Source organism: Apium graveolens, chromosome 2 (genome assembly GCF_009905375.1).
Source record: "Apium graveolens cultivar Ventura chromosome 2, ASM990537v1, whole genome shotgun sequence".
In the NCBI taxonomy this organism is placed as follows: domain Eukaryota; kingdom Viridiplantae; phylum Streptophyta; class Magnoliopsida; order Apiales; family Apiaceae; genus Apium; species Apium graveolens.
The window spans coordinates 224,538,165-224,553,947 of NC_133648.1; the positions used below are offsets into that span (position 1 = coordinate 224,538,165).

General features: G+C 32.1%; 1 protein-coding gene across 1 annotated transcript; it reads left to right on the forward strand.

Moving 5' to 3' along the window:
- Positions 1-9,524: 9,524 nt before the first annotated feature.
- Positions 9,525-13,839, forward strand: LOC141708131 (glucan endo-1,3-beta-glucosidase 14). Its single transcript, XM_074511613.1, has 4 exons — positions 9,525-9,710; positions 10,324-11,366; positions 11,477-11,579; positions 13,502-13,839. The coding sequence occupies exons 1-3, from the start codon at positions 9,665-9,667 to the stop codon at positions 11,534-11,536; spliced, it is 1,149 nt and encodes a 382-aa protein (XP_074367714.1). The 5' UTR covers positions 9,525-9,664; the 3' UTR covers positions 11,537-11,579; positions 13,502-13,839.
- The last annotated feature ends 1,944 nt before the right edge of the window (positions 13,840-15,783 follow it).

Here is a 15,783-nt window from a genome sequence, read left to right on the forward strand (position 1 = left end):
CTCCTTTCTAATTTCATTCACTCTGGCCAGAGATTCCTGAACTAGCATAAGTGGATCAATATTGAACATTCTCTTCCTTCACTGGAAGGGGTATATCCTTTATTGATCATACACTATCTTCGTGTACAAATTCCTATACCCAGTAGAGCCCTTATAATTTTCCCTGGAGACTAGGAACTAAACCAAAGCATAGTTCAGTGTACACAAGATGACTATGATGACCTCAAGTCTAAGGATACTTGTACAATTATCACTATATGAACAACTGCTAACACGTGAGTGAACTCCATCAGTTGTTCAGCTGTGTGAGTCATGTTCAGTGAACTTATTCTATAATAAACACCTACATACTAGCTATAGTGTCACCACACAAATGTCTATGAGAACAAACATCCTTCATAATGAAGCAAGCATAGTATGTACCGATCTTTGCGGATTACTAATTACCAGTTAGTAATCCTATGACCAGGAAATATTTAAGTTTAGAGTTATCATCTTTTAGGTCTCATTATTATGATCTCATCATAATCCATAAAAAGCTTTACTCTAAACTATGGTATATCTTATTTAGACACTTAAATAGAAAAAGCCCGCAATAAAACCAAAACAAGTCTTTTATTAATATCAATGAAATCAAAACAGATTACATAAAAGTTATTCCTAAATCATCATACATGATTGGACTTAGGACACATCTCTTTCAATTACTACGGCATTATTATTGTTAGAAGTTCTTAATTTATTTACTTCTTCCACTGATAGATTAATGTACATAAAGTTTAGAACTTTATATGTTACAATCATAATTTTGTTGAGGACATTCATTTGAGCCTTAACTTTTTCGTATTATTACTATGCATATTTGACATTTTAAAAGAATAGTTTTCCTTCATTGGTAATAAGTAATTCCAGTTAGATTGCTTATGCAGATGGGACTTATGAAAAAGCATATGTCAATCATACCATTCATATCTATATTACTAACGAAGGGAAACACTTGGAACGATTTGCAGTCCATGCAAAGTACATGACACTTGATCCCCAAAAGAATAAGTACATGAAATATACGAAACATCAGAACAATCCAAGAATATCTCTGGAAAAGGGCTAATAAACATCTGGTATCAAAGATAAATAATACCAAGGTTGATAAAAGTGTAATACATATCCATGCAACTGTTTGCAGTTGCCTATGAAGGCGTAAGTCAGGGGATCAACTTTATGACTCTACCACAAACACTGTTATTGATATTAACGAAGAGTACATGTATCAATGTGTTGAAAACTCTGTTAGTTCCAAAAGAATGTTTCAGCTAATTCAGAGGCAAGGTTCTAATCGACATATGACGGCTCTTCTAAACACTGATCATTTTGTTGCAAGGGCTTGGCCTGTTGACTCAATATATGGTAATGGGAAGCCAATTGCGGGTCATTCAACTGAAAATGGAGTTGTGGGAACCCTCTCTATGGTCCACTACAGATTGGAAAGGCGGAACCTATAAATCTACAGTTTGATTATTTTGAAATCAGTTCTTCGCTTAGTGATATTGGCAATACAAATTGTTGAGTGGCATTTATATCATCTTAGAACGCTCCGTAAAGCTTTGAATTGGTGTTTTGTACTCAAGTTATTGGCGTTTTTAACGTGTTTTTATAGTGTTTTGCATTTCAGGCATTTAACAGGAATTCAGGTGATCTAACATTGTTTTGATCCTAATATGGTGTTAGGATGGTGTCAAGAAGATTGCTCGTGAAAAGACCAACTCAAACTGACAAGAAAAGAAGAATTCAAGATTTTCTTCAGAGTGTCAGCGCGCCCGCGCTGTAGTAGCGTGCGGCCACGCCAGGATTACAGAAGTGCAGTGCGCCCATGCTGGTGAAGCACGCGCCTGCGCCGGGTTGAATTCCAGGAATCCTGTTTCTACTCTGATTTTGATCCGAAAGACTTTTAATCTGCATGGGCTTCTATATAAACATAACGTATGTTTGTTTTTCATAACAAGGCATACCAGAGCTTAAGGAGAAGGCGTAAGAAGACCGTAGAGAAAAATTCAACCAAGGTGAAGAAGATCTAGTTTATTTCTTGTGATTCTTTACTTTAAGTTGTAACTTTGGATGCTAGTTTTCTTATTCGTGAACCTATACTCTTGTTTCGTACTTGATTTATTATTTATTCAGTATAAAGACTACGTTTATTATACCATGCTTTCATCCGAACCCACGTTGATGATGAGTCCGATTATGGGCTAATCGTTATCGTGGGGTTCTAGAGGATTTATTTATGGATTTTTTTAGATAATTCGTTTTGATGCCTTAGTGTGTGGTGATTGTATGATATCCTAGTATTGGTTGTGCTTATTCGTCTTATGAGCGTCGCGAACTTATAAGATAGCGTGTTAATCTCTAATGAAGCAAAAGTGAATTTAGGGGTTTAGAACTTATCATGCTAGCATAGGTTCATGTATTTGATATGCATGATTCATAGGTAATTTTAACCATCTTACTTGCCCTATGTAATCCTGATAGATAACTTGTGCATTAAACCGTTATGTTGTCAAATTTTATAGACATATAGGGTTTCAATATCATTGGTGTCTATTCAGCTTCTATCTCTTTTGTGGATGTCTGATATTATGGTATTCGTACAACGAAGGTTGGCGTTTATCAGTTTCGTGTTATCTGATTAGTGTCAGCACCATTGCATGCTAAGGTTAAGAACGAAAAGGCTATTGAATGAAGTATTTAATGAAGTTAGAATCCCATGTTTGTGTCATATAGTATTCAACTCTCTTTATTCTCTTAGTTAATGTTCTTTAGTATAATCTCTTAGTTAAGAGTAGTTAAAACAATCTCAATTTGTTACTCGTCTTAGCATTGGATAATAACCATGTCATTGTTGCATAAGTACATTGATTAAAATTAACTTAAACCAGTCCCTGTGGGAACGAACTAGAATTAATTCTATATTACTTGCGATCACGTATACTTGCATGAATATTAGCGTGTGTTCTAACCCTAACACAAATCATGCTGACAGTATTGACGAATCAAGGGGACGAAGGAACTGAAAATAGAAGTAAGTATTACTTCTCTTGCTGTAGTTCACTAAGGTTCTCTGATGGAAACACCAAGGAGGTAACCTATGTTTACCTATCTTTATTGATATTTATTGGTAAGGTTTTGCTTTAAGTATGATGAACCTTGAGATGCCACAATAGATAAATGTTATGCAGATACCTATATCACACAAGTATGAAAGCGTTTTTACTAAATTTTAAGAGCAACAATATATGTAATGAGAAGTTATCCCACTTTACTATATGGAACACTGGCCTATTTATGGTTGTGGCCTTATGGGAGATATTTGGTCTTAGTTCATTTTCTATATATGTTGCAGTATATTAAACTTTTTGCTTTCAAGATGACAAAACATGGATGGGATGTCTTGGTGACAAATCACCGTATAATGTGTGGCGTATCGTTCACGGTAAGTAATTTTCAATTTTTTGTCAAAAAACTATAATCGATCCAACCTATAGCGTACATGATTTTTTATGAACTGATCAGTTGTGCTTGTGAAAGTCTTATGTTGATGAACATTTGCAGGAGGATGAGGGAGTTAATGAACATTTACAAGAGGATTAGGGACCAGTGAAAAGCAGAATGGTGTCAACAGAGGAAGCTCTCAGCCTTTTCAGCATAGCTTTTTATCCCCCACTTGACTTGATAATGTTGTATATTTGAAAATTATATTTTTGATTTCAACAATGTTGCATGTTGGGATGCTTTGCATTAATTTGATAATGATAAATGAAAGTTTTTGTCATTTATCTGTGATTGATTATGCTAGTTTTTTATATATTTGTTGTGTGTGTGTGTATTGGGTAAATATATAACCACATACATCAGTTAATGACTGGTGTCTTAATATGTCAAATACATCGTTTCAATGTGCAGAAGCATTGTTGTATAGGTACAATTGGCTTTGTTTATTTTTTACACATCAGTAAGTGACCGAGGTCTTAGTATATCTAATACATCGGTTTTTAGCATTTTACACATCATTCCTGAACCGATGTTTATTAACGTTTTTCTTGTAGTGTATATATAAATTGGTTACAAAATATTATTAATACGATTTTTTTATTATGTGTTCATGTATACATGTAAGCACGAAAACTTAAAATTTTAGTATATCTTGATTGGTTTCATTTTATAATAGTGATGGACATCGCATTCACACAAACTTCAACAATTAAATTGGTCCAAAATTATAAATTTACGCAATTATTACATGTGTCCCACCAGAAAAAAAACCCATACTAATCTATACTATATTATAAGCACCGAAAGAGGGTATAATTTGTAGCGTGTTTAACCCCTCATTTTAGTTATCCATCACGACCGTCAGATCTTCTTCATCAAATAATCAGAGCAGTTAGATCCACATAATAAAACAATGCACTCCACAAGTTTTCAGGTTCGAATCCCGTCAATAACAAATACTTATATTATTATTCATAAAGATACATATAAGTTCCCAGGTTCGAATCTCGTTGACACCAAACATTTATATTACAAAAAAATATACACTCTTCAAATTATCGGGTTCGAATCCCGTCAAAAACAAATATTTATATTATTATTTATAAAGATATATATTAGTTCTCAGGTTCGAATCCCGTCAAGAACAAACATTTATATTATAATTTATAAAAAACATATAAATTTTCAGGTTCGAATCTTAGCAACAACAAATATTATATTATTACTTATGAATAAGGTCTCATCAATCATATATTATTTATACTATTTGAACTTAATTTGAAACAATACACAATAAAATTATAATTACATAATCATTATTTAGTATTAATTAATTATATAGAATAATAAAATTATATAAAATAAAATAAAATATATAAATATTAATCAAGATCGGCATATAAGAATATAAGACATAGGCAATAGTGGTAATCAGTTGCCGACCTTTTGAGTCGGAGGGCAGAGCGCGTGATCTGAGGACGATCCGTTTGAAACACGTACTTATTTCTTCAGATTCCTGTCATTTTCTCCGGTCTCTTGTTTTAAAAATGTTATGAGTTTCTTTTCTTAGTTCTTATTATTACTTGGTTAATCGAAAAATACAAAAAATGAATATGTAATTTCTGACAGAGATATCTTTCTTGCAAAGGATTGGTTTATATCAAACATATATATTTGTTTAGTTTTAGTACAAATTTTTATTACATTATTGATCTTTTTCATAATTATTTAAATTATAATTTATTGTATACTAGATCTTGTGTCTATGTTATCGTTCCTAAGTTAACTTATCGTTAACATTTCAATATTAAATTTATATTAAAAATTTGAAATTAAAAATTTTGAAATTTAATATAATTTCGATAATTTTAAGGACCTAACATATATTATTACAAAGTTATAAATATTAAATGTAAATATATTACAAGTAAATATGCGTGATTAATTTTGACATTAGTTTGCTATTATCATTTTCTAACACTTAATATATAAAACATAAACTACTCTTCGTATTCAACTTCAGTACATGTTTTTCATACAATGCAGGTGACAAATCTCCCAACTGACAACATAAATTGGTTGTTAAATTAAACAAATAGTCAACTTATTTTCAAACCGTTTAACATATTAATTATTCTTTTACCTAAAAAGAATTATAATAATTTAATCAGTAACCAAACCTACACCCGTATGACACATAAAATAACACGGATTTTTTAGTTACATCAACCGTACACCCCAATTATGAATTCTTAAATGTAAGTTCTAGTGAAATTCATCACCGTCCCAGTTTCGATGTATGAAATTCAGATATTTTTAAAAGGTATATAAATTATTTTAAACAAAAAAATTACCAAAACACACAAATAATTTAAATAAAATATATTAACCCAAAAGAGTAACCGATCAACAAACTTGATGATAAGATACCATAAGATTGATAGCTCTGTATCTAATCCCGGTGTCCTTTTATTTACCAACTCGGACTCGGGCACTGTGATAGGAGAATAGTGTGATATAGATGCTGGCTGGGCTCCTTCAAAACAGGGGGTGGCGACGTGGTGTCTTCGCGACACCTCCGGCGTGAGAATGAGAACAAGTTTTTGAAAAACAACGATAGTATAGGAATTATGTAAATCTGTGATTTATGTGTATAGTATATTAATGAGTAAAGAATGTAACCCTTGAAACATATTTTTTGGAATCTTTTATAGGCTTAGGGATTTGTACCTTGGATCCGAGTTGTTGAAATCTTCTCAATATTGGCACCTGGTCGCCTAGGACTGAGACACACGTCCAGGCGCCCTAAAGGAGTTTGGTGTGTGCCGGAAGCAATATGTCGGTGTGAGAACCTAAGGAGAGGAGTATATGGGTCATGATTAGAGAATATTTCTTGTACTCACAAACGAAATAATTGAAAAAAATTGTTCTAAGATGACAAGTCATTATGGAGTCCACTATATATCATCAACAGACCCGTGACTCTTCCTGAATCTGGTTTGTTTATATTATTAAATTTTTTGGAATCGTATTTGCGTATAATTATATTATGATCTATCAAAAAAATTATTCAAAAAAGATTAAATTTCACCAGGGAGGATGTTTGTTAAAAAATTTGCAAATCACGGAAAAATAAAAGGTGGTCTTAATCGGGGAAAATGGTATTGTAGTTGAGTGAAATGGAAAATGGAAGAGGCAAATACAACCCTAAATCTGAAAAGGGGATCGACTCCCGTTAGAGAGAGTTTTTTTCTAGCCCGCAAGCTTGTATAGTATTAGAGCTAGGACGGTGGTTTACCTTCAACATGCAGGTCACTCTATTTTTGAACTGAAATTGAACATGTATGAACACCATTTATCCAGATATTTTGTATGTGCGGCCATCCAAAAAAAAGGAATCGTATATAAAAACAGAATGAAATTAGATATTTTTGAAATTCTTAAACTAAAATAAATCTATTCATAAGAACAACTAGCTTTATAACCCGTGCAATGCACAGGCATGCCCTAAATTGCACAAGTTGATGTTATTTTAGTTACAGTTGTTGACAATATTTTACGTTGTTCGTTTTCAATGATGACGTATTTGTTTATGTATATGAGTACATTTTCGTTTTTGATAGCATTCGTCAAAAAGGGTTCGTCGACATTTAAAATAAAGGTCTGTAGTGATATTTCTTGTTATCCACCGCTAAAGGTGATCCATGAGGGTTATTATAAAAATATTTGTGATACTTTGAGTTAATGCATAATACAGTAAGTTATTCGCATATAATTATATTTTTATAATTTTTATTTGAATTCAAATCTTTATCAATTTATATTAATGAGCTTAGTAACTCTTTCATGTCCCCTCATACACTTTCAACAAATACACATTACTGAACATGTTAGGCGCCTCCTGGTTGTATTTGATACATAAACCTTACAAAAATTATATGTTTTAGTCGATATTATTCTCTCACGTTGTAAGAACGCAGCAAAACACCAATATAAACGAACATTATCTTATATTTTATGAATTATGAAGACCATAAACTAAATACATACAAACATACATAGATACATACATATATATTCATTTTCTACCATACATTTCAAAGAAGTAAGCAACATCGCTTAAGGGAGAATATGGTAAATTAATTAGTTTAGAAGATAGAAAAAAATAAGAATATATTTTAGAGGTCCACTATCTAAATACAATATAAGTTTTAACCCGTGCAATGTGTTTGTATGTTTAAAATGTGATCAGGATCATTTTGTATGTTTATGTTATGTTAAGAATGTAATTGATAAGCTTAATTAAGGTAGAAGTTTATATTGTATTTGCACATATAAAAGTCCTTAATTTATTATTTTCATATAAATTTGAATTTATTTGTATCATAAAATATAATAATACTTAAAGTATGATATGAGTATATATAAATATTTATTCAGTTAGAGGTATAAATGGTTATGATGCCCATATCATGTTTAATACATACATTTTTTATTATTTTTTTAATATTAATTCGTAAATATTTATATTAGATCTAAAAATTAGTATTAATATAATATATGGTATATGACAGCCAACCATGTAATGAAAAATCATTGGTAGGGTGTGATGATATCATTAAGATTAATGACGAGTAATAATATTTTTGTAATAATAAATTTAAATGTATTGCCACTTTTTATAAAATTACATGATTTTGTACTCAAGTTTCTCAAGTATAAATACTGTAAATATTATATATTTTAGTCGACATTATTTATTCATGATGTAGGGACGCAACAAAACACCAATATAAACCAACATGGTCTTATATTTTATGAATTATGAATATCATAAACTAAAGTTTCTTACATATATACACACAAACATACATAGATGCATACATACATATTCATTTTCTACCACAAGGCGCCTAGCATGTTGAGTTATGTGTTGTTGTTGTTGTTGTTTACCTTATATTCATAATTCACTTGTTTCTATTATTAAATTTAATATTTAAAAGTGTATGGATTATTGCTTTGAAATTTAACTTAAGTTAAGAATAATTACAATTCTATTTTATATTTAAAAAAATTAAATCGCTAACTAAATTATTATATATATATACACATGTATGTATTGTATGTGTGTGTGCATATATATATATATATATATATATATATATATATATATATATTAATGTATGTATGTATGCATGCATCTTTATAGTAATTAGTTATAGGTAAATATGTATATTAATTATGTAATAATTAATAGGTATTAATTAATCATGATGAAATAACATAAATTTTATAAGAATTTTTATGTAAGGGTTAATATCTAATTTATTTAAATTAATTTTTTGTTTATAAAGTTCGAAACTCCGTTGTGATGAATTCACCATTTGGGAAGGTAGTTGATGAGTGTTGTAGTACTCTTAAGTCTTTCGGTGATCAGTTGTGGCGAATTCAACATTTGGGAAGGTGGTCTATGAGTGTTGTAGAGCTCTTAAGCTTTTAGGTGTTGTTAAATCGTATTTTATTTGTAGGTCTGCTAATATGGTAGCTCATGTGTTTGCTAACATATCATATTCACATCTAGGTTTGTGTTTGCTAGACATCATATTCACATCCAGATTGGTGTTTGATAGGAGTGATGACATTCCTAATCAACTTTACGAGTATATGAGGTTGGAGTTGGCGAATAAATGAAATTTTTTACTTTGCGTTAAAAAAAATATATTTATTAAGTACTCTGTATGTATATTTTTATGGTGAAAAATATAATATTGTAATGATGCATATTAATGATGTTTTAATAGAGGTAATAAAGGTTATATGAATTAATTTGTATTAATTATATTATAATGAATGACTATTAATGATTGAAATAAATATTTTATGAGTATTAATTAGAGTATTTATGATTTAATTTGCTTAACCAACCCTGTTGGTGTATTAGATATATAATAGATAAGTATGTGTTAAGGGGAAGTACCTGTAGTCTACATGCTATTCAAACTAAAATAATACATCCAGAGAGAATATATTATTACATATTTATATGCATTCACATACTGCCCATTCTGCCTGAGGAGTTGAAGAAGAGCAGAATAATCAGAGGAGATCAGCGAAGAAAATGGCAACTCACTTCTGGCCTCTTCTTCTTGTTTTCTCTTTTTTAGGTACTTTTATGCTTGATTCTACTTTCAGTTTCTTTTCATTTTTAGCTCCTCTCCCTCTTAGGTCCATATGGTGACTTGCAAGTTGATAAAGTGCAAAACACATGTTGCTTCATTATGATTTTGTCTTTCTTTTCTTCGAAAAATCAAGTACATACTATTGTTGAAATTTTTTGAATCAAGGTTTTTCTTTGTTATTCAAGATTCAGAAAATAGGAGGTGTTGTCTTTGTCACCCTGTATATTCTTCTGATAAATGTGAGCTCTCATTATCTGTAAATTTAATGATATATATATATATATATATATATATATGATAGAAAATATTTTACTCAACTTGAATTGCAATTGCAATTGATGCTGCTGCTACCAACATCCATAGTGGTTTACATGTACATAAATATATGATATCTCCCTTGTCTTTAATGAGTGATAATTTGTCCTGGTTTCTCTTCTTTTGAGTTCTTTATTTATATGTAGTTCAACTCTTTTGATTTATAATTAAGATTTTTGTGCTAGGTACCAGACCATGCTTCCGAGTGAGACATATTCATTAGTATTTTTGTTTTATTCGTGGATAACAAATTGAAGCTAGAAGTTTTCCAATTTGTTTACAGATTATTTTGTTAGGATCAATGGCCTTGGAGTTGGAATTAACTATGGCCAAATCGCAAACAATCTGCCTTCTCCCTCACGTGTCTCTTCTCTCCTTAATTCTCTAAATATCAGCAGAGTAAAGCTCTATGATGCTGATCCAAATGTATTAACTGCATTTTCCAATTCAAAGGTCGAATTTATAATTGGACTAGGGAATGAGTATCTTCAAACAATGAATGACCCGACAAAAGCTCTAACTTGGATTCAGCAACATCTTCAGCCACACCTTAGTCGGACTAAGATATCCTGCATTCTTGTTGGAAATGAGGTCTTTGCAAGCAATGCTACTCAATTAAGACCGTATCTCCTTCCTGCAATGCAATCGGTTTATGGAGCTCTTTTTAATCTTGGCCTAAGCAAACAAGTCTATGTAACAACTGCACATTCTCTTCAGATCTTATCTAATTCGTTCCCACCATCTGCAGGGAGTTTTAGAGATGATCTTACAGAATACATAGAGCCCATTCTTGGTTTTCATTCTCAGACTAAATCTCCATTTCTTATAAATGCATATCCTTTTTTCGCATACAAGGATAGCCCGGATCAAGTTTCATTAGCCTACGTGCTTTTCCAGCCTAATCAAGGAATGAAAGATCCAATTACAGATCTCAACTATGATAATATGTTGTACGCACAAATTGATTCTGTTTATTCAGCAATGCGTGCACTGGGCCATACTGATGTAGATGTTCAAATTTCTGAAACCGGCTGGCCCTCGAAGGGGGATCCAAACGAGGTAGGAGCTACAGTAGAAAATGCTGGATTGTACAATAGAAATTTGTTAAGAAGGATAGAAGAAAGACAAGGTACTCCAGCAAGGCCATGGGTACCAATCGACGTATACGTTTTTGCACTTTTTAATGAGAATCTGAAGCCAGGCCCGTCATCAGAAAGGAACTATGGGCTGTACTATCCTAATGGCAATCCGGTTTATGACATTGGTGTACATGGATACCTTCCACGTATTGAATACTCAGACTCTTACTCTGCTTGCCAGGAAAATGTAAGAACTATTGTCCTAATTTTCACGAAATGCTATGTTATTGTAAATTTGTTTTATCTCACAGCTTACGCAAAAATGCAACGCCTAAACTTTTTCATTATTGTATTCAGGGAATTTCCTTGATCATATTTGCCCTTGTTCCCCTAGCCATTTTACTCAACTTGAAATGAAAGCGGGGAAGTTTAGTTTCATCATTTTTCAAATATCACGGAGGTAACAACTTTGATTGTTTTCATTAATTATGAATTTTTAGTTCTAGCTACAAGTTCAGGTATGTATCTTGCAGCCTTTTCTGCTTACAAATTATACTGCACTTTCATGTAGTTACGCCTCAGTTACTTTAGAGGAATCCTTATTATATTGAGTAAAGAAATGACCTTATATATTCTTCTTTGAACATTGATAGTGGGATTTTGTTTTTAAAAAAAAAACAGAATTTGTTACAAGAAACGCAAAACTATGCCCAAAAATTTAAGAATCATGTATTTGTAAACCAGACATGTCCAGTATATCAAATTTGGAAGTAGGGTTCGTGGAGGCTAAGATCTACTTTGACCTACTTAGCAAAAAAAGAAAAAGATTTATGCTTGACCTTACCCCTACTTAAAAGAGAGATTATTTCCTTAAAGACCTCCAACTTGCTTATTTATCAGTGTAGTCTCAATTACCGGGCAACTGCAACCTGTTTTTTACTTGTAAGATAAAAATGTTCTGTCCTGAAAGGTGCATTGTGTTTAAACTTCAAAATTAATACATCTTCAATCCAAACACCTTTAGCACCCATTATTGTTCACTTGAGATTATGCTACAAGTAGCCATCCCCTCTTATCTCCATCTGCAATAATGTATTGGAATCTCATCCAGCCACACTGTGGGAAATTCTTTTGGTCTCCAACTTAGCTCAAGTCCAAACTTGGATCGATCAGGGAAAAGAAGCCACTACTAGCATCATCTAATGGCTGTTTACCTTTTTGTCTTTTTTTTTTTCCAAAATAAACCATCAAAATAAAATGCTCGCCTTCATTATGCCAATATTTTTGTATAGATGACAAATCTCTGTCTTCTTATTAGATTGATCATTTGAAAGAAGCCAAGATGCTGCATCAGCCTCCAGTAGAGTTATCACTTATATCATTTTTTTCTTATCCTGGTCCCATTTTCAAGTCAATTTCAAGTTTACATCCATAAACAACTTTCTGTGGATGGTGGGGTTCTCCGATAGAAATTTTATCACTCAACGCCCATTAATTATGGCCCCTATATCTATCATCCTTGAGTTTATTAATAATATGGTGGAGCTCCACTATATAAATATTCTCGAGCAAAAAATCAGACCCGAAGTATCTATCTTTCTGCAGGCATCTTGTAGGAGTGTTGACATTACTTTTGTTGATGCTGAAACCCCAAGAAGTTTTAATGTTGCTTTTAACATCCCTAGTATTCATATCAAGTTTTGCCTTTTAAGTTAATCATGCATTATTATGGTCCAAGGAGGATAAGATAGCTGGATCCACGAACCGATTTGGCAAACTTTACATAGTGACTGCTAAGCTACCATAATTTCATTTATACCTACCGGGTAGCAAAAGCCGTCCTGTTCCTGCGCTGTGTTAACTTTTTGGTTACGGTCAGGGCCGAACCAAATGTAGCACCAGGGACCTATCGCCTGCAATGAATTTTTAAAATTTAAATAGTAAATATTGTACCCCTCCTGGTATATGCCAATCAAGAGCAAATTTGGGTCATCCTGCTTTACAATCTATTTTGGTTGGGGAGGGGCGAGGCCGGTGTAGCACCATGGGCTAGAGCCCTCACTGAAATATTCAAATTTAGCACTTATTTATGTCAAGACTCAAAATTTAACTTCTTACTATATAGTTAATCAGATTCAATTCTTGCTCAAGTTACTATTCCTCTTCTTTATTCCTAGTTGCCGAAACTTGAAAATTTGTTCTAAATAAAAATCAGTCACATCCCGTAACTTAGTAATGTGCCATAGATGTGACAGAGTAGCTTAAAATATCAATCGGAAGGAATTTGACATTGCATTAGCATATTTAAGATGATTCACATTTGAAGAATGTACACACAGTTTACCTACAGTAATGTAATCTTGTTCTACTTCCATATTGCAGGGAAGCAAGTAGCAACCCACAAGGAAGCTTCCAGGATTTTTTTTTCATAAGTTGAATGCAAGCGTACATAACAACTTTATATTTCTAAATTTATAGATCAACATATCATGAATCATCTCTACAAAATGGGAGCGGCAACAAGTAAATAACAGAATCTACTTGTTTACAAATTAATGCCACAGAACAAGTTCCAAAAAATCAAATGTTTATGTAAAAACTTGAAAATGGGAATACACAGATTTTTTTTAGTTCATTGTTGTTGATACGAAACTGCACAAGTCGGATCACAGAACATTTCCCATTAATTTGACAAGTTGAGTTGTTTCGTCCTGCTGCAATTCTGATGCCCGCATGTGACATGATATTACTTAATTATTGACAAAACATATTAATAAACTAGATTTAAGCCTAATACGCGCCACATGATATTACTAAATTACTATCTTTAAATCTCGTGCTATGCAGGTGTTTCCATTAATATTTAATTTTTTTATTTATTCTGTTATATTATAATTTTAGAATATTTATTTAAATATATAATAATAACAATATAATAATAAATTTATATAAAAAATAATAGGATAGCTTAGGGTCGTAGTTTAGTAGGATAAGTATATTATATCTAATAGTTTAATAATTTAGTAGTTTAGCGGATATATAACCCTATTTATTTATTTTAATAATATGATAAGTTGTGACTGTATTTTAGTAGAATAAGTAGATTATGTGTGTAATAGTTTAATAATTTAGAAGTTTAGCGGATATATAAAACTATTTATTTATTTTTTTAATAACCAAGATAAGGAATAACTGTTAAATCAAATTATAACTCGTTCCGATTATTATATAATATAGTATAGATAGTACAGATTGTGAAAAAAATATTAATAAACTAGCCAATTTGGACCACTAGATACAAATATTCAAAAGATTACGATTAGTACTCGTTTCGAATGTGTATCAAGGATTAAAAAAATTGTAAGCGACGTGCATTACAAAAGTGTGGATCTGAGATAAAGTTGAAGTAACATTTTTATAAATATAATATTATTCCCTCTAATTTCTAAAGGTTATTAACGTTCTAGGTTTTTGCACGAGCACTGAAAAATGAAAAACATCTAAAACCTGTGATCCCGTGTAAAAATTATTGACTTCTTAAATTTGTTAACAATAAAGTTTGAGATTTGTTGACAGAATCAAAATCTACGATGATGGTTTTTTTCCGGAAGAATGAATGGAATATGGTGATTGTTTTGAATTAATGGGCGAGATTGATTAGGGTTAGGGGTGGTCCTTAAGTTTTGGTTTTTCACCCATTTTAATATGCCTACGTACCTTAAGATTTGTGTAGGATTTCGCGAAGATAGCTACGCCATTGACAAAGCTCACCAGGAAGAACCAGAAATTTGAATGGGATGAGAAGTGTGAGGAGAGTTTCCAAGAATTAAAGAATAGATTAGTATCTTCTCCAGTACTAGTCTTTCCAGATGATCAAGGAAATTTTGTGATTTACAGTGACGCGTCGTACAAAGGATTGGGATGTGTTTTGATGCAGCATGACAAGGTGATAGCCTGCGCTTCAAGACAGTGGAAATCACATGAAGAGAAGTATCCAACTCATGATCTTGAATTGGCAGCTATAGTGTTCGTGTTAAAGATTTGGAGGCATTATCTTTATGGAGAAAAGTGCGAGATCTACACGGACCACAAGAGTTTGAAATATATCTTCACCCAGAAGGAGTTGAACATGAGGCAGAGAAGATGGCTAGAACTAATCAAGGACTACGACTGTACTATCAACTATCATCCAGGCAAAGCAAATGTGGTGGCCGACGCTCTGAGCAGAAAAGAAAGGTTAAATATGATAATTTCATCAGAGGAGTTGATCAAGGAATTTGAGAAGCTAGAATTAGAGGTCAGTATCCCAAGTATGTCTACAGAGGTTTTATGTGCAATGTCTTTTCAACCAGAACTATTAGAGAAAATAAGAAGATGTCAGGAAGAAGTAATGAGCCACGAACGAGATAGTTTGACAGGAGAAGAGATAGGGAGTCAAAAGGATGATAAAGGGATATTAAGATTTTCTTCCAGAATATGGATACCCAATGTAGCCGAGCTGAAAGATGAAATTCTTCGAGACGCTCACAACTCCAGATATTCAATTCATCCCGGGAGTACGAAGATGTACCGAGACTTAAGAGAAAACTTTTGGTGGCCGAGCATGAAGAAAGAAATTGTAGAATGGGTAAGTAAGTGTTACACTTGCCAGCGAGTCAAAGCGG

What these genes read in the sequence shown, in the direction of transcription:
- LOC141708131 (XM_074511613.1), top strand. Translation starts at nt 9,665, where the DNA reads ATGGCAACTCACTTCTGGCCTCTTCTTCTTGTTTTCTCTTTTTTAG. An exon ending in TCTTGTTTTCTCTTTTTTAG is followed by an intron (nt 9,711 to 10,323) that starts GTACTTTTATGC and finishes ATTTGTTTACAG; the next exon opens with ATTATTTTGTTAGGATCAAT. An exon ending in ACTCTGCTTGCCAGGAAAAT is followed by an intron (nt 11,367 to 11,476) that starts GTAAGAACTATT and finishes TATTGTATTCAG; the next exon opens with GGAATTTCCTTGATCATATT.